At 42.2% G+C, this 20519-nt stretch overlaps 1 protein-coding gene across 1 annotated transcript in view; it reads left to right on the plus strand.

The window, feature by feature from the left end:
• Window positions 1–8469: 8469 nt before the first annotated feature.
• The window catches only part of SCARF2 (scavenger receptor class F member 2), a 289269-nt gene continuing 277219 nt past the window's right edge, over window positions 8470–20519 (plus strand). The window contains exon 1 of the mRNA XM_077294985.1: window positions 8470–8969. Coding sequence (XP_077151100.1) covers window positions 8740–8969 — 230 coding nt within the window. The 5' untranslated portion in view covers window positions 8470–8739. The remainder of the gene's footprint in view (window positions 8970–20519) is intronic.

Below are 20519 nucleotides of genomic sequence, written 5' to 3' on the forward strand. Positions count from 1 at the left end.
CCGCATCTCCCCCCCGAGAATGGCCTCACAGTCCAGTACTCACTGTTATAGTAGAAAAAAAACCACACTCATCACCTCTCCTCGTGCCTGCACTGCTCCCTGCTCCTGTCTCAGCGGCTGCACTGCCTGGCACACAGTGAGTGCGTGATGACGTCATCACGCTCTTGCAGTGTCAGAGACAGAGCGGGGAATGATGGGAGAGGGAGCGTCAGCTGACATTCTCTCCTCCATCATTGCTTTGAACTGTACCGGCAGACGCCGGTATAGTTCAATGCGGTGGCAGGCGGGCGCCACCTTCCTCACAGGGGCCCCATAGCGGCTGCATGATGTGCCGCTAGCTGAGGGCCCCTGGGAGAGAAGTGGCCCTAGGCAGCTGCCTGTCCCTAACGACGGCCCTGCCTGTAGGGGCCCCCCGGAGCCTCAGTGTACCGTACCGTGAATGGGCCCCCCATCTCGCCAGGGCCTCGGCACTTGCCCGGGTGCAGACGCAGGCCCTGATCCCAACGCTTTTGTCAGAAAACCTTTAATTTCTGTTCATAATCAACATTTTCTATGGGATTCCATACTACCACATACTCCCACAGACGTGGACCATTGAATGCAAATGAGATTTGTTAGTTTGCACATCCAAAAAAGTATTTTTCCTAACAAATTTATACAAAGCCATGTAGCAAAAATGAGTACACCCTAATGAATGTCTTAGGAGCAAAGCTAAAGTTTAGACTACAAAATTCTAATTAACAATAATTCAACCACGGGTAAGTCTAATTATTGTTCAGAAAAGTATCCAGGTGAAAGTTTACTATAAAAAGGCATTACTTATCCCCTTTTCAACATATGACATACAGGTACTTGCGAGCCTGCATATTTCCTTGCAGATGATGGCTGTAATTCTCGGGCTGTGGCTGTTGACCTGTTAAAGGTCACTGTCGATCTCTGACAGTGGCATTAACTGCTCGCCGGCAGGTGGGTGTGTTATTCTATGCACCCATCGGTGCCCCAGTGACACAATCGAGGGGCGTGGATGGGTTACTATTACAGCCGGAGATAATATCCCTGTGCCTGTCATGGCGGTACTCCTATGAAAGCCAGCCTGTGGCTGGGGTTCATAGGAGACTGGGATTTTTGCTATACACAGCACTACTGTAGTACTGCTGGGTATAGCACAAATGATCAGATGATTTCAGGTTCAAACTCCCTAAGGGGACTACCAATTAAGGAAAAGATATTAAGAAAATAAAAAAATAGTTCAAATAACCCCCTTTTCCCTCATTAAAAATAAAGAAGTTAAAAATACTCATACTTGGTATCACAACATCTGTAAAAGTCCGATCTATAAAAAGGTAAAATTAATTCATCACTAAATGGCATAATAAGAAAAAAAGCAAAACCCAAGAATTACCAGAATTACATTTTTTCAGCAGCTACAAAACCACAAAACATTTTTTTATTTACAAATTACGATGCAGGTTTTGTATCATCAGGTTCGTACTGATCTGGAGAATCATACTGCTCAGTAATTTATACTCTGTAGCAAACACTGTAATGCAAATCCCATGCGATTTTCATGAGAGTACAATCCGATTTTTCACACTTAGTATCCGATTGACATCTGAATGCCATGCAATCGCTATTTGATTGCAATGCGATTTTAACATGAGCTTTTACATAGAGTAATTCTCTATGCCATTTACACCTCTATGTCATTTACACATATTTTTCCAAGGAAAAGGAAATATTCTTAAATACACACACAGACATATATATATATATATACAGTAGTGTAGCTACCGGGGGGCACAGGGTGCGGGCGCCCCGGGCCCCGCGCTCTCAGGGGGCTCACCCGGAGCTATGCTACTGTAACTGTATCGGCGAGCGCAGCGCGCCGGTACAGTTACATTCTGCGGCAGAACAGGGAAAATCGATCTCCCTGCTCTGCTGCTATGGGGGGCGTGGTGCCAGCAGTGGGCCCCCCACCTGTCATCGCAGGGTCAGCTGTACCGGCGACGCTGCCAGGGGGCGCGATGAGTCACTGCCCGGAGCGAGATGAGCGGGAGCACAGAGCAGTGCAGGAACCAGGAAGAAGAGGTGAGTATTTATTTTTTTAAGGGGTGCTGCCTTATATTACAGAATCTGCCTATGGGGGGTCTGCCTAATACCACAGGGTCTGCCTATAGGGGGTCTGCATAATACTACAGGGTCTGCCCATGGGGGGCTCTGCCTAATACTACAGAGTCTGCCTATAGGGGGTCTGCCTAATACTACAGGGTCTGCCTATAGGGGGGTCTGCCTAATACTACGGGGTCTGCCTATGGGGGGTCTGCCTAATACTACGGAGTCTGCCTATGGGGGTCTGCCTAATACTACAGGGTCTGCTTATGGGGGGGTCTGCCTAATACTACAGGGTCTGCCTATGGGGGTCTGCCTAATACTACAGGGTCTGCCTATGGGAGGTCTGCCTAATACTACAGGGTCTGCCTATGGGGGGTCTGCCTAATACTACAGGGTCTGCCTATGGGGTGCTGCCTTGTGCTATAGAGTCTGCCTATGGGGGATGCATTATACAATATAGAGTAGGCCTATAGGGAGTGCATTATACTACATTGAGGACTATCTGGTACATTATACTATTGTAATAATTATAGGGGATAACTCAGGAGACTCTTTGCATGGAACAAGACAACTACAGGACACAGTTTTATAAGTGGTAAAGTCTATATTATCACACGGTGATTCAAACAGGTGCAGAGAGAAACTCAAGTCCACAACACTTGGTGTAAATATTAAACACAGCTTAGCAATCTATAGGGAACTTCAGAGGAAAATGCAATCACGCAGAAAGTCTATGAAGCACAATTATTCTTGAGGATACTTGACACGAATAAGCCCTTGCTTAGTCCAAAACACAGATAGATATGCTTATAAGGCAGTTCAAATAATATCTTAGCTCAACCAGGGAGGCCTGGGTAATAGTCTCAGGTTCTTGCAGAGCAGCAAAGCTTACATGTCCAGCAAATGCAGATGGAAGTAAACACGAGCAGCAGATGAAGGAGGATTACTGGAACTGGTGTATGCAGCAGGAACTCAGAGCAGAGTAGCAGGATAACCCCACAGGTTCACAGGAGCAGGTATATAGCCAGGGAGTCACCAGAGGTCAGGAGCACAGACTGAAGGCTGGGGTGGAGTTTTATAGCAGGAAGACACAGTGCACATGAGACCAAAGACACCATCTTGGAAAAGGGCAGTAATGCACAAAAGGTAATAAAAAATGTTCAGAGTCCTGACAACTATATTGAGGACTACCTGGTGCATTATACTATATTGAAGATGATCTGGAGCATTATACTATATGGAGGCTATCTAGAGGGGCATCATACAGTGGGGGATTACAGTGTTGGAGCCATCAGTTTGGAGGCTACTAAAGGGGCATTATACTGTGTATGAGAGCATCATGCTGTGTATTGGGGAGCTGTACAGGAGGCAGACTCGGGACATTATTAAATGTAAAGTGGGCACTTATTGTTATAGGGGAACTCAGGTTACTGTGACTATCAAAGGGGCACACAGGACAATATTACTTTCTAAGGGGCAAAATATGGGCACTGTTTTCTAGGGCACTTGCACCTGGCATTGCTATATTATAGAGGGGTGCCTTAGAATTTAGAGGGCACACAGAACCACACAGCAGGGGCAGTAATAGGGTCACATATGGCAGCAGCGGCTCAGTATTGGGGTATCAGGGGCAGTAATAGGGACACATACGGCAGCAGCGGCTCAGTATTGGGGTATCAGGGGCAGTAATAGGGACACATACGGCAGCAGTGTCTCAGTATTGGGATATCAGGTGCAGTAATAGGGACACATACGGCAGCTGCGGCTCAGTATTGGGGTATCAGGGGCAGTAATAGGGACACATACGGCAGCAGCGGCTCAGTTTTTCGGATATCGGATGCAGTAATAGGGACACATACGACAGCAGCGGCTCAGTATTGGGGTATCAGGTGCAGTAATAGGGACACATGCGGCAGCAGTGGCTCAGTATTGTGGTATCAGGTGCAGTAATAGGGACACATACGGCAGCAGCAGCTCAGTATTGGGGTATCAGGTGCAGTAATAGGGACACATACGGCAGCAGTGGCTCAGTATTGGGGTATCAGCAGGATGAAGAGTTTGTGCAGGTTGGGAATAGATGGTGATGGGGCTGGAATATGAGAAGGGAAATGTGTCTTTGTTGTATTCTCTGCAGCCGAGTCGTTGCTGGAAGAAGTTGTCATGTTGGTCTGGGCCAGATGGAAAAGACGGGAAAATTGACGACTCAATCATAAAGAACGTCAGCGGCAAGACATTATCTGTAAATGTGCTGTGATCTATGTTCTGTAGGACTGGTATCTACCACTGACCATATGGCGGTAATATCCATATTGGTCTTATATAGAGATTATCTTCAGTAATAGCGTGACTATCTGCTGAGGTTCTCCTCCACTATTAGGGTGCATCACCGAGTTGTAATCAAGGTTACCTGGTTAGGGGCCCACTCGGAAGCTTTGCCCCCCCTGAGCCAAAACCCTAGCTACGCCTCTCTCTCTCTCTCTCTCTCTCTCTCTCTCTCTCTCTCTCTCTCTCTATATACATATATATATATATACATATACATGTGGATACATAAATAAATATATATAGATTAGATAGATAGATAGATAGATAGATAGATAGATAGATAGATAGATAGATAGATAGGTAGAAATCCAAAAAATGGAGGCAGCACACCGTTCGTAGTGAAAAAGCTTGAGAAAGGTTCACATCTGTTAGAACCGAAATGTTGCTGGGATGGGCTAATAAAAGTAGCTCCTGCTTTTTCACTACGAATGGTGTGCTGCCTCCATTTTTTAGATTCCTGTAATTGAGGTTTGGTCTATGCCTGGGGGGCTCTGCACCCGATTTTTCTTCTTTTTACTTTTGTCTTTTTGTGCTGCTCTAATTCTTCTCTTTGTTTAGATGATTGATAGATAGATAGATAGATAGATAGATAGATAGATAGATAGATAGATAGATAGATAGATGAAAAGCTGGCAATTCATCTGACACGTACAGAAAAAATCTCAGCGTGAGATAGAATAGATATATACACATAGAATAGATAGATATAAAGATGTCATTGCAGAAACCTATATAATTAGTACAGCGCGTGTGCAGTTCCCTGTATATGTATTTAATTAATAAATGATTATTTTTCTGAAAAAAATTGGGCTCCCGAGTAATTTTCATAACCAGCAGAGGGAAAGCTGACGACTTGGGGCTGATGTTTATAGCCTGGGAAGAGGGTACTACCCATGGAGCTTCCAAGGCTATTAATATCAGCTCACAGCTGTATACTTAGCCTTTACTGGTTATTAAAATGGGGGACCCCCTAAAAAAATGATGTAACGTCCCCCTATAATTAATGACCAGCAAAGGCTATTCAGATGGCTGCAGGTTGACATTAATAGGCTAGGAAGGGGCCATGGATATTGGCACCATCCCAGTCTAAAAACATAAGCTCTCAGCCTCCCCAGAAAACACGCATCCATAAGATGCGCCGAATCTGGCACTTAGACTCGCTTTTCCCACTTACCCTGGTGTGGTGGCAAGTGGGAAAATAGTTGGGGGGTTGATGTCACCTTTGTATTGCCAGGTGGCATCAAACCCAGAGGTTAGTTATGGAGAGGTGTCTATAAGACACCTCCATTACTAGCCCCATAGCGATATTGTATAAAAAAACACACACCTAGAATAAAGTCCTTTAATTGAAAGAATGACACAAGCTCCTTTATTGAATCTAAATTAAACCATACTCACATCATCGCCCAGTCCACAGAAGCCAATGTCTCCTGTAACAGAATTAAAGTAATAAACAGCAATATTTCTCACCTTTCTGCTGAGAAGATAATAATACATTTGTCCCGCAAGGAATCTAGCTATAGATGGCTGGCTGTATTGTTGCATGATGTGACTACACAGCCTGCCATCCAGAATAGACACTGAGCTGTGCTGTTACAGCAGACATTGGCAATACAAAGGTGACATGAACCCCCCCAACTATCGCCCCACTTGCCACCGAACCAGGGCTAGTGTGAAGAGCTGGGCAAAGTGCCAGAATTGGCGCATCTAACAGATGAGCCATTTGTGGGTGGCTGTGGGCTACTATTTTTATACTGGGGGACCAATATCCATGGCCTCTTACCAGCCTAAAAATACCAGCCCCCAGCTGTTAGCTTTATCTTGGCTGGTTGTCAAAAATGGGCGGCGACCCCACATGTTTTTTTTAAATGATTTTTTTTAATAATTAAAAAACAGCATGGGGACCCCTATCTATTCTTGATAACCAGCCTTGCTAGCGCTGACAGCTGAGGTTTTTGCTGCCCACAGCTGTCAGTTTTGCCTGGCTGGTTATCAAAAATACAGGGGAACGCACATCAATTTTTTAAAAATTAATCATTTATAGCGCAATTGATGGGTCAATTTATGCCATTTTTGGTGGCGTCTACCCCTAACTTGAGCTGTTTGGCAGCTTTTGCCCCCCCCCCTCCTCCGAGGGTGTTGTCTGTGCGTTTAATTTATCCTCCCATTGAATTCAATGGTGTTTGGCGAACTGTTCAGCGAACATCGGGAAGTTCGGCGAACATAGCCTACCCGAACCTTAAAAGGTTTTCTCATCTTTAATTATTTCATCTTCAACTTGCTTACACAATAACAGTAATTTTGACCTGACCAGGTGTGTCCAAACTTTTACATGCCAATCTATATATTGTAATCACTTATATATACTTAATTTATTTCTGCATAATTATTTCTTTTAAAAATAAATGTCTTCCATTATCCTCTCTAGTCTTCATATTTCTTTCATATTCCCTTTCCACCCATCTTTCCTCTCACTGTACCCAGCTTTCCACATGACACATCCTTGTGCTGTTTGGCGTCATGGTGCTGTTCCCTCCTCCCTCTGTTTTCTCCCCTTTCTCCCCTGGTTCAGCCACCAGGGAGCCTGCAGTTTCAATCATGCGAGCTGAGTTCTCATCACTCCTCTTGTCTGGATGGTGTAACCAGGACTCCCTGTCACGTGGGGGTCTTGGTCCTATTAACGTATCACTTCTTCATCGCTCAGCATCATATTGCTTTGCTAATTATAATCTGACTGTAATTTTCCTGTTCGTTCCTCTGTCAATGCTACAAAATATTCACATTACTTATTTATCTGTCCAGCTGCTAATTACAGTTTATATGTATATGTCTAAAACACTCTTCTGAATACACATGTACTTTCTTACTGTACTTTTATTAGTATTATTTATCATGTTTGTCTTTCCTTTCGTGTCTCCTGTAGGAATTTGAAACATGTTGCAGCCCTTATATAATAATATTAAAAATAAATTATCACATTAAAAAATTAAGTATTTATTTCCTATACTACTTGGATCTGACATCTGTTCTTGCCACCTACAACCAGCACAGTAGCGCCCATTGCTTCCTATTTTCCTCTTATATCAATGACTCTATTTTATCTCATCCAAGAATCAGATCGATTAAACAAATCAAACTCTGATCAGAGCGTGATCATAGTGTGATCCGATACTCTTGAATGAGGAGAAGATGGAGAAAAAAATTCTCTACCTTCCCCATTGTGTCAGTTCCTAGAAATCAAACTGCACGCAGATGACATCCGAGCACAGTCCGATGGGTTGCACGCCCTCGTTGACTTGCATGTCCGCGTGTAATTCGAATATTGGATCAAACTTGGGCATGCTGAGATATTTTTCCTCGGGAAATAAATCGGGCATGTGCTCGATAAAATAACATCAGTCCGAGTGCGATCGGATGTTTTGTCGGATCGCACTCGAGCCTAAAGTATGACCATGTACACGAGCCATAAAAGAAGTTCTGCAGTAGATGAGGCGCGTACTCTAAGATATAATGTACATCCTGTGTCCTTCTCCTTATATATGGTCGCTTGATTGGCAATATTCCTAGAAATTACTATGGGAGAGAGGGAATAACATCCAATGTATCATCAGATTTGCTTCCTTTATGAGCTAAAGCGGTTGTCAGGCTGATTAGATCTACAGATTTCAGTGACCACTTATATCAGGGTCAGATCTGCAGATGGCTTTTAGGAAATCGATGCTAAGAAAAAACTCTGATGACACAGAAGATGAAGCATGGTCAGAGCTGCTCAGGGAGTGTGCACAGGAATCACTTCCACTATTGCTGCTTTAGCAAGTGGCTGGAAGAAACTTTGAGACTTCACTACAATTTCAGGCAGAAGAGGAAACTTCAGTGAGGGACTTGCAGCAGCAATGCCCATACTGGTCAGGGTTGGGTGGGACACGTCCACTATGCCCCACCTCCTGGAGGATCAGGGTAGCAAATCTGGAATTTCCTTCTGCCACTCCTGCCGTAGAAATCACTTCAAGCTGCCTGGCAGTCACAGGGACTGAGCACCATTTCCGTTGTGTGAGCTGCTGCACAATAACAAGACGGTCCCTCCTCATCCTCAGCACATCCCTGCAGCCCACTCACTGGGATCCACAGTCTGGGAACTTGTCCCTCACTCCCTGCACAGGGCATCTAGGAGACACCTCGTGGATTGCATTCTTCATGAGAAGTTTGGAGCTTCCTTTGGCCACTGCTGAGATGCCCATCTACCCCCCACTGCCAGCTGCTTCTGGGGGACTCTGAAACTTTGCAGTGATCAGGGGGTCTGGGATGCAGATTGAGCAATCGGCTTCTCTGGGTCGGATGGGGATGAGGAGAGGAGGAAAGTTCTCTGGGATGGAGGGAACATGTGTGAGGGAATGGACTCTGCTGCTTGTGAAACACAAGGGGACACCAGGGTCTCACTTCTTCTTTGTGGTGGTTTTAATGCTTTGCTGTGTGAACTATGGAAGTGGCCAAGAACTCAATCCTAGAGGAAGGAATGTCTGCAAACCTCCAGGGTAAGAGCCTGTACCAATAGATTGTACTCCGTGTGAGCAATGTATGCATCTTAAATGGAAATCAAAGTAAGGGGTTAACTCCAGAAATTGCAGAAGTATAATATTCCTGAAAAGGGAAACTGTAGAAAAACTCATAAGTCATAAAAATGCATAGTAAAGGCTGGTATGAAAGTTCTGTTCCTTGAAAGCAATCTCAGTGATGACTTCTAGCGCCTTCTGTAAAACTTTCCTGAATGTTTGCAAAACCATTTCAGACATAATGTATCTTAAAGGGGAACTCTATCAGGGCTGAGTAAGCTGAAAAACTGTTGCAGAAAGTCTGCACTGCCTGAAAGAGAAACTCTCAAAAAGTTTGACATAATGTGAAACTTATTGGCAAGATTAAAAAGTAGTCTTGGTACCTTACACAGTGTTTAACCCCCTAGGTAGCATTCCTGCCTTCTCTCCTTCACTGTTGCTTATCAACATCATATTTTATGGAGAGGTGACCACTGTACTACTCACAGGATAAAGAGTTAACTCTCTATTAGATGATATTGTGGCCAAGTAAAAAAACAAAAAATAAAACAGAACCTAGTTAGATTGGACCATGAAATGAAGAGTGAAGATGGTGGATGTATCCCTACAGAATATTCTCAGAGTTTTAGGAGTGGGCATGTTTGGTTAATTGAACTTGGTATATTAGTAAATGCTGTGGGAGATAATGGAGCTTTGGCTGTAAATATTTGGAAATTTGCTGACAATATTTTGACAATTGCACAAATGACCAGACAGATGCAATGGAAGTGGACCTAGTGAAGAGGAGCTAATGAGTTAGAATGTGTCACTAAGTTTCCAATAGGAGGGGCCCCAGAATTACAGAACATGTGATTGATTGGTCACTTCTAGGCAATGGCAGGGACCCTGGGACGCCTGTATCTTCCACACCAGCATTGTGCTGTGCTGATTAATGAGTGACAGTGAGGATGAAATCCTCATTGATAGGCAGAGGAATGCATTGAAGGGCATTTCATAAATGACCACCAAACACCAGTCATTTTCCTGATGTGAATTGCTAGTTCCTTTAATTTCTTTAATAACTTGGCTGTGACTTTTCTAACAGGTAATTACATTACCTCTCCTCAACACTTCAATTATATTGCAATACATTGCATTTGCAAGGCAATAAATCTCAGCTAATAGGATGAATATATCCTTTACCTGAATTCTTTAGAAATTGCAGAATGAAATCCTGGAAGGTATAATTGGAACAAGTGGCAAAACTTAATTAGGAGATTAATACTTCTTTTTTTTTTTTTTACTTAATTCATATAAAGGCAATTTTATATTCCTGCTAGAGACAATTAAGGGTAAGTTCACACTGGGCACTATTGCTGTTTTTTTTCTGCAGCAAAGCCTGATTTCTTGGCAGGAAAGAAGCTGTGACAAAAACGCATGTTTTGGTGCATTTTTGTTTGCGTTTTTGGTGTTTTTTTATGCATTTTTGGGGGCTAACTTGTGTCTCTTTGTGTATGCTAATAAAGCTAAGTGCCCCCAGAGGAAAAAAAACTACTTCCTGTAGAACCATACCTATACAGTAAAATCACATTGACAGGTTAAAAAAGAATAGATAGAATAGATAAATACACATAGATTGGATAGATATATAGATGTCAGTGACACACACACATATATATGTATATATATTACATAGAAGAAAAGCTGGCAATTTTGCAGCTGCGTAATGTAAAATCACTGCAGGAACCAATAGGATAGAAGAGATTACATACAGTAAATACACATAGAATAGGGAGATATACAGATGTCAGTGACAAATACAATTAGTACAGTGTGTGTGCAGTTAACTGGACATGTATTTAATAAAAGATTATCTTTCAGAAAAAAACGGCATGGGCTGCTGCACAATTTTCATAATCAGCAGAGGGAAATCTGACGGCTGGGAGCCAATGTTTATAGCCTGGGAAGGAGGTAATAACCATGGAGCTTCCAAGGCTATTAATATCAGCTCACAACTGTATACTTAACCTTTACTGGCTATTAAAATGGGGGACCCTAAAAAAAAGACATAGAGTTCCCCAATAATTAATAACCAGCAAAGGCTAAGTAGATAGCTGCGGGCTGATATTAATAGGCTAGGAAGGGGCCAAGGATACTGCCCTGCCCCCAGGCTAAAAACATCAGCTTTTGGCTCTCTCAGAAAAAGGCGCATCTCTAAGATGTGCCAATTCTGGCACTTAGCCTCGCTCTTCCCATTTGCCCTGTAGTTGTGGCAAGTGGGGTGATTGGGGGGGCGATGTCACCTTTGTGTTGTCAGGTGATATCAAGCCCGAGGTTAGTAATGGAGAGGCACAAATAAAATGCCCCATTACTAACCCCATAGTCACATTGTATAAAAACACACACCAAGAATAAAGTCCTTTAATTGAAAGAAGGACCCAGACTCCTTTAATAATCTTAATTAAACCATACTTACGACCTTGCCTAATTCCACCGAAGCCCTGGTTCTACTGTGTAATAAGCCAAAAAAAAATCAACAATATTCCTCACCTCTCCGTTGTTCTGTCCCACGCCGTAATCCATGTGTGGGGGAGAAATAGTTTTCAACCTGGACGGTGCCATGATGTAACTGTCCAGGCTGAGAACCGGGCTGAACTGCGGTGACCTCGGTGAGATCCCTGCTAGAACCGTGAGAAAGTCGCACAGTGCAGAGGTGAGTTCACCGCAGTGAAATTCTCCCAGTGAATTCACCCCTGCACCATGCAACTTTCTCACAGTGCAAACGGGGATCTTACCGAGGTCACCGCAGTTCAGCCCGGCTGGGAACGTAGCCCTACTGACTGGCGGTAATCTCTATGATGTCAGCGCCAGTCTCACCAGTGGTTCTCAGCCTGGACAGTCGCATCTTAGCATCTTCCAGGTTGAAAACTTTTTCTCCCCCAGACATGGATTACGGCTTGGGACAAAACAACGGAGAGGTAAGGAAAATAGTTTTTTATTTTTGGTTTATTACAGGAGAATGAGTTCTTCGGTAGAATTAGGCGTTAGGTGAGTATAACTCTTTTTCTATTTTTAAATAAAAAATGAAAAGTGTGTTTTGTTTTATTTCTAATAAAGGACTTTATTCTGTCTGTTTCTTTATTTACCATATAACTATAGGATTAGTAATGGAGAGGAGTCTTATAGACGCCTCTCCATTACTAAGCCGTGGGCTTGATGTCACCTGACAATACAAAGGTGACATCAACCCCACAAATATGAACCCCACTTACCACCACTACAGGGCAAGTGGGAAGAGCCGGGCTTAGTGCCAGAATTGGTGCATCTAATAGATGTGCCTTCTCTGGGCGGCTGCGGGCTGCTATTTTTAGGCTGTGTGGGGGGGGGCGCCATAGCCCCTTTCCAGCCTGAGAATACCAGCCCCCAGCTGTCTGCTTTAGCAAGGCTGGTTGTCAAAAATGGGGGGGACCCCCACGCCGTTTTTTAAAATTATTTATTTAAATAATTTAAAAAACTGCATGGAGCCCTCTCTATTCTTGATAACCAGCCTTGCTGATGCAGACAAATGAGGGCTGCAGCTGCCAGGTTTGAGTTTTGCCTGGGGGGAACTCACGCAGCTTTTATTTTATTGTTTACAGCGCAGGAGCGGCTGATGAATACACCCATTATCTGCTCCTTCTCTAACTGTTATTAGTGACAGCAGGCGTTGGATGATGGGAGCTGTAGTTCCATCCGCTGACACCAGTGACCGGAGGTAAACTGTATACCTCCGATCACAGCTGAGCGTTCATGCTGTCTTTTGACAGCGTCAGAACCGCAGCTGTCTGACTGGCGGGGATGGTTTCACCGCCGATCAGAAGTGGTGTTTGCCGCTCTGTCATGCACATGACAGCGTGTCAAACACTGTATTGTTGGGCCCCCCATTCAAGTGAATGGGTTTCGGGTCAGCTCTGCTGAATGACAGGCTGTATGGAAGCATCATGCAACCATGCAGCCTGCCATCTAGATGTAGCAGAGTTGACTATGCGGTCACATCCTGCTGTCCTTGACCTTGCTGCAGCAAATACGCTACCATAAAATTCAGCCTACACATTTGCAGCGTTTTTTCACCATCCATTCAAGTCAATGGGTGAAAAACGCTGAAAGAAGTGACAAGCTCTGTCAAAAAAAGCTGCAAAGTACAAAATCCTGATGTAAAAAAAAAAACAGTGTGTGTGCATGAGATTTCTGAAATCTCATAGGCTTTGGTGGTACTGTAAAAAGCAGCTGAAAATTAGCATAAAAAAGCAGCAAACATTTTTAACAAAAATGCCCAGTGTGAACTTACCCTTAATGTATGAAATAAGGGTGGTCAGAGGTAATTAGCTTTGGCTTCTTTGAACTTCTTTTCTTATAGCTATTTTCTTTTCTCCTGACCCAATCTTTTTTCGCCTCTAGTCAAGTTATGGCCTCTAGCCATGATATGCAGCAACTATGCTTCCGTTCAGTATGTTTAGATGGCATTGCATGTCCGATTTTTACATATGAGTGCAATCTGTGTTTTTCGCGGATAGCGCTTGTACTTATGATAATCTATGGGACTATTCACATGGCTGATATTTTTCCTCGGACCAAGTGATCCATGGTAAAAATCGGAGACATCTCCGATTTTGATCCAAAGGTCGGATCAAAATTGCCAATGCAAGTCAATGGGTCCATGAAAAAATCGCACTGCACTTGTATAACATCCCTTGGCAGTCCAATTTTGATGGACTATAAGAATTGAGAAAATGTAAAAAACAATTTCTCCAAAAGAAAATTGGATGACACACTTACCATACTGTCATCAAACTCTGATCAAAATAATCGGTCCAATTTTCTCGTACGTGAAAAATCAGAGGTGTGATTGAGGCCTAAGAATACCAACTGCAACCTATAATCAAGTACTATGTATGTTGCAATGCTAATGCGACATTATATATCTTTACAAGCCTCAGCGTCACTATGTTACATGTATTGCTTTAAGACAAGAAGTCAAAGTGACATCTCATCTCCAGTCATATGCGCAGTATGGGTTAAGTGGCAGGATACAGTAATATCTTACAGTGTAGCAGTTCATCTGTGTCATTGACTTTTAAAGGCAGAAATAGTTGCTGCTGTATATATGATTTTTCTAACATTTGTGACTTTTTAGCCAGACATGGTGCGTAACAGTTGAGACATTGTAAAAATGTGGTGTATGCGTTTGTGTGTTCGGGAGGGCCTTCTGAGGGGAAACACAGAGTGTCAGGAAAGCTATTGCCGCCTTTTCCTCACATTGTAGACTGTTGTACTGCAAGTGATTGGCCCGGCGTGGAGACTTGTCTACAGGAGGAGTATTAGAACGTTTCTTATACAATGCAGGTTAACTGGAGAATACTCATTAGTAACATTATTGTACTCTGTACTAAGAAAGTGGTGGGAGTTAAAAAATGTAATCAAAAAGGGGGAGTTCATTGATTTAGCTAGTTTTATTATATGTTTTAGACATTTTTATACCTTCGTTGACACTTTTGAATTGTTCTGAAAAAGGGGTAAGGCTAAGATTATTTTTAAAATACTGATTTTTTTAAAGGTGTGAGTCATCTTTTGGGAATAAGATATTGGTGTGACGTCAAGAGGGAGTGTAGAAATGAGGTAAAGCCTTATTATTTATTTATTATGCTCTCTTATACTGCACCAATATTTTCCACAGCACTTTACAGACATTATCATCATTGTCCCCATTGAGGCTCACATTCTAAATTCCCTATCAGTATGTCTTTGGAGTGTGGGAGGAAACCAGAGAACCTGGAGGAAACCCACGCAACCACAGAGAGAACATACAAACTCCTTGCAGATGTTGTCCTTGGTGAGATTTGAACCCAGTATCCCAGTGCTACAAAGGAACATTGCTGACCTAGAAATATATGCCAAGTTTATCCTATAATTTTGATCAATCTTTTCGATTATCTGTCCTAATTTAAACCTGCCTAAATTTGGGGTGATTCTGTAAGGCACTGTTCACATCTGGATATATAAAAAGAGAAATATGGAAATTACAGAAGTGTTGAACCAACTGTATGAAGGCACCAGAGGCGCTATATCGTCCCTATTGATTATAATGAGGTCTGTCTGGTTTCCATCATGGTAACTGGTATTTTAGCAAAGTGTGAACAGAGCCTAAATCTTACCCACTGTATTGTGTTCGGCCCATATAAAAATTTTGACATTTGAACATTCAGTAATCAATTATGTTTGTTATTCATGATCTCCAATGTCAAATATTTATCAGGACTCCCACCTACCATGTGCCAATGTATAATACTGGTGCTTTTTATGTGCCTGTATGCCATTTTCGCAATTACCGTAACTTATTTGTAGAAGTCCATATGGCTTTCCTACTCCTAGGCTTCTGTTGGTGGGATTTGCAAATGTACATCTCAATAGTAAGGCTGTGATGAATGTCTCTGTGTAGGCATGCTGTGGTACATAGTGACTGTAGTCTTTTATGAGAGAAAATAAGTAAAATTTGCAGTATACATTTTTCTCTCTGTAAATCTCTTCATGGGAAAGTGCAGAAGACTGTTTTTCTATACTTTGCAAAACTAATATGCTAACGGATGCTAAAAGAAACGTGGATAAATGGGGCCCTAATGATATGTTTGTCCTACAGTATGTGCCAGGAGTTTTCCTTGTGCGTACACAGAAGATAGTGTATAAATGCTGTCAATACAGTTTGCTTATGTAGAGAGCAATGACAATACTATGTGTCACGATTCCATCCCTCAGTGTGTCTGGGATGCAGTTACTGACCACTCAGTCATGCAGTCTGGTGCAGGGGGTGTGCTGAAGCTGTCAGTACTTTGATTGATAGCTCAATCATCCAGTGTGATGGTGCAGGGGAGCCTGAGCTATTGGTGTTTTGACTGACCGCTTGGTTTTTCAATCTGAGACTGGGCGGTGCTGGGCTTTCTTCAGGTATTCTTTGTCCCAGGTGATTGCCCAGCTACTTACCTCAGCAGTCAGTCCCAGACCTTTGAGAGACATAACTTGAGCTAAGTGTGGTTGGTATTCTCTGTGCCTAGTGTTTTGTTTGATGATCTTTTGCTGTGTGACCACGGACCTCGTTCTGACCCTCCGTCTGGTTAACTGTTTGCTCTGATCTGCTATCCTCCCGGTATTCTTACCTCGGACCTTTATCTGACTACACCTTTTCTCTTCTATCTGTTTATGACATACCCTCCTGGCTTTTCACCTCGGACTCCTTGACTTTCCCGACTCACAGCTAGCCCGTAAAAAGTGACTCAGTGTCTCACTATGTATGATTATTATTTATCAGTGTAGGTTAACCTAATTCTTCCCATATTTTTTTTCTCACAGGCAGACTATTTGAGACTGCAAAACTAGTGGCTGATTCTTAATATTCAGTCTGAGGGGATCTGACTGTGGGTCAGCTGCCTAAAGGGGCAACTGCAATATCTGCCACTTTATTTTGTTCCAGGCGCAGTCTTAGCCCATTAGGTATTGTGTTGCTTAAGGCCAGATAATTAATAGTTCTGGAAACTCAGTTTGAGTGAAAATTGCTTTTAAAAGGGTTTTCCCACCAGCTCCGTACATTTTAATTAATTTATTTTGGAATAAAATAAGTTCCACAATTGGATGTGTTAAAAAAGTTACTGTGCTGAGAAAATCGTATAAATGTGCCCCCATAATTTGTGCCATGACTGTGCAGGACAATGATTTGAACATTGCACAGCTCCTGGGCAAGGAAGGATGCAATAGAGAGTATACAGACAGGACATCATAAAATCGCAGCAGACTTTTTCTGTGAGGTAAAACATTTGTTGCTTGTTTATAACATGTTGCACCTCACAGAAATCAGCATCTGTGATCCCATGCTGTTCTGTCTATTTTGCTTTCTCAACTGCTCAGGAGCTGTGGTGTGATCAGACCATGTTTGTGCACTGTCAGACCCGGCCATTACACAGTACACAGCAGGGGCACATTTATAAGGCTACGTTCACATTTGCGGCCAGCGCCGCAGCGTCGGGCGCCGCAGCGGCGCCGCATGCGTCATGCGCCCCTATATTTAACATGGGGGCGCATGGACATGCGGCGCACTTGCGTTTTGCGCCGCATGCGTCGCTGCGGCGCCCGCGTCGGGGCGCAGAGGACGCAGCAAGTTGCATTTTTGCTGCGTCCAAATTCAATGAAAAAAACGACGCATGCGGCGCAAAACGCAGCGTTGTGCATGCGTTTTGCTGCGTTTTTGTTTGCGTTGTGCGCTGCGGCGCCGACGCTGCGGCGCACAACGCAAATGTGAACGTAGCCTAAGATTATCTCAGCACATGAATATTTTATTTAAACGCATCCAATTGTGGAAATTGTTATTCCAAGATCCATTAATGAAAATTAACTCTGTTCATTGGAAAATCCCTGTAAGCAAATGTTCACACTAACAATGTATGTATGATGATGAGTAATCTTATAGTAAACTTGACTCATTTCTCTTTTCATGGCCAAGATAGATTCAGAATCTCTTTTTTTCCTGGTACCAGAAAGCAGTGCATTCTGGGTCATCAGAAGATGCTTGGTTTAACTAATAGGCATACATCTGATATAGCAATCTGTCGAAACCTCTGTTTCCAAGGTCGACCAATCAGATTTTTAAAGTAGCTGTGAATATGCAGAAAAAGAATGTAATGAGATAACTCAAAAGTAGTTGTAACATTTTATCATTTTAAAATGCAAAATATTGTTTAAAGCCCTGATTCATCTTTGCTGTTTCTTCAGTTTTCTGGAGTAATTGCTTCTTCTTACTGGCTTTAATACTTGCTCCCTAATTTCTGTCCGTTTTACAAAACTTTTTAAGTTCTTTCTTTTTTGAGTCTTTTTTTGATTTTTGTTCTACAACTTTGCTGATCCAGATGTTTTAGGCAGATTCATAAAATGCGACTTTTACCAAAATTTGTTTAGCGCATCTCACTCCAGTCTCTGCCAAAGTTTTCAGATTAAGAATAGTTGAGAGGTTGATGTCTAGCTGACGGCTCTACTATGTAAAAGGAGTAGTTTCAGCTGTGCTTCAAGTAGTCTTTATTATGCGTTTGGATCTGTACTGAAACCTTTCTCAAGTAAAACTACGGTAGTTGTAGTTTTTGCTGTATGACACTTCTGTATTGACATGTTGTAGATTTCAAAAATGCTGAAGTTCCCAAATTCAGTCAGGAAAAAAAGAGTTTACATGAGAATTCTGAAATATCAGAGCTTTTGCTTGTACTGTAAAAAACAGCTTCTAATTTATGTAAGAAAAATCCACAGCAAAAACGCCATGTATGATCATAGCCTAATAAGTAGATGCTGCCAAATTATAGACCAAGTGCTCCAGTGCACATGACCTAGGCCTTCGGCCTTCGGAATGTCTTTATTGGTATGCTGCCATGCTGTTGTTGTTGGCTTAACTAAGATTGTGCCTCTGCCCAGATGTGACCATTTAGAATTGTGCTGCCTTGTTGATAAGAAAATGTCAACCGCTGGATATTGAGCTTGTGTTGCCACATTGCCTAACGAAGAAGCACCGCAAAACTTGGCCCACCACTCGCATTTATCTCTACAGCCAGATTCTGTGTCTTACAATTTGGTGATAACTTGCAAAATGTTGAGTTTGCAACATTTTTGGTTAGCGATATTAGGATTTGTTCTTCACCTTGTATATACATAAATAGCATTTAGTATAGGCTTTGTGAGCTTATCAAGACGTCTGTATCAAAGAAATCAAGAAGCTCTATCATGCCAAACTCCTATCTTATATCATTATTATTTCAGTTTGTGCTCTTCATGATAATGGTATAAGGTAATATGTATCACTTTTGCATGATACTATCCTACTGTAACCTGGCAATGATTAAGGTAGGAAAAGAGAATGTGATTGTATGACTTATATCCATATAACACTTGCACATTGTAAAATGCTGACTCACAAACCTATATAATTGTTGGGAATGCTTGCCAGGTCCTGGATCTAATTGCTCTTGGAATGCACCGGAGCTAAGTGTTATGTTGCCGAATGTGTTTAATGTAAACTGTATTGTACTGCGCGTTCTAGAACACATTCCATATGGTATATTCCCTGTACTTTAAAGTGAATTTTTGAGTATCCCCACATGTTCACATGGTTTTTTTGCATATCTTGTAAAATAAAGAGGGGACTAATATATAAATATTCGCTTCAACATTGAATATCTCTACATTTAAGTTAAACTCTGGTTACAGTTGAAATTCCTTTTTAGCTCAGAGAGTTAAAGATTTATTCCCATCTGAGAAGGGTATAACCATATCTAAGTGCCATCCAGAGGAGGTGGGTATACAAAAACAGACAAACACAAGTGTGCTACACTGTTCCTTATAACTCCTGAGGCTTGCAATTTTCTGCCTCAGCTATCATATGTTTTTCCCTTGACAAGCCAAGGACTGACATGCTTAAAATATCAAACGAAAAACATATTATGTAATGCATGCCAGGTCAATTAGCATCCTCTGTTTTGCCACATAAAGAACTTTTTGCCTACATTCCCTAAGAGAGAATATAGACTGTGGTCATTGCCTTTGAACAACACTTTTACTCATGGAGTCAAAAATTTGTGGTGTGCCCCCACTTTTGATGTGGGCAAAATTTTTGGCAGAACCTACAAAAGCTTTATATATTTGAAAGTATCACAGTTTGTAAACACTTTTTTGTAACCAGCCAAGAGTCTTTCAATTATTGTTTTCCATCCATTCTTCCTTGGAAAATTCCTCTAGTTCTGTGAGATTCCTGGGTCATCTCTTGCATGCACTGCTATTTCGAGGTCTAAAATCACAGATTTTTAATGATGTTCAGATCAGGGGACTGTGAGGGCCATTGTGAAACCTTCAGCTTGAGCCTTTTGAGGTAGTCTATTGTGGATTTTGATGTTAGGATAATTATCCATTTGTAGAAGCCATCCTCTTTTCAACTTCAGCTTTTTACAGATGGTGTTATGCTTGCATCAAGAACTTGTTGAAATTTCATTCAAGCAATTCTTCCCTCTACCCATGAGATGTTCCCTGTGCCATTGGCAGCAACACAACCCCAAAGTATCATTGACCCATCCCCATGCTTAATGGTTGGCGAGATGTTCTTTTCCTGAATTTCTCTGCCCTTTCTCTCCACAAATACCTTTGATCACTGTAGCCAAAAAGTTCTATTTTAATCTTATAGTACCATTGGGCTTGTTTCCAAAATGCATTAGGCTTGTGTAGATGTTCTTTTCAAACATCTGACAATGAATGCTTGAAGATGTTAAAGACGTTTTCTTCTGAAGACACTTCCATGAAGGACAGATTTGTGCAGCTGTCTCTGAACAGTAGAACAATGTACCACAACTCCAGAGTTTGCTAAATCTTACTTGACTGGAACCTGTCAGTAGGATTGTGCACAGTAACCTACACACAGTGTCAGGTCGGCGACGTTATACTGTTTAAAATATCTTGGTTGATGAAATCCGTCTTATGGTTGTTTAATCTTTATTTTCAGTT

Source organism: Ranitomeya variabilis, chromosome 1 (genome assembly GCF_051348905.1).
Source record: "Ranitomeya variabilis isolate aRanVar5 chromosome 1, aRanVar5.hap1, whole genome shotgun sequence".
Lineage (NCBI taxonomy): Eukaryota > Metazoa > Chordata > Amphibia > Anura > Dendrobatidae > Ranitomeya > Ranitomeya variabilis.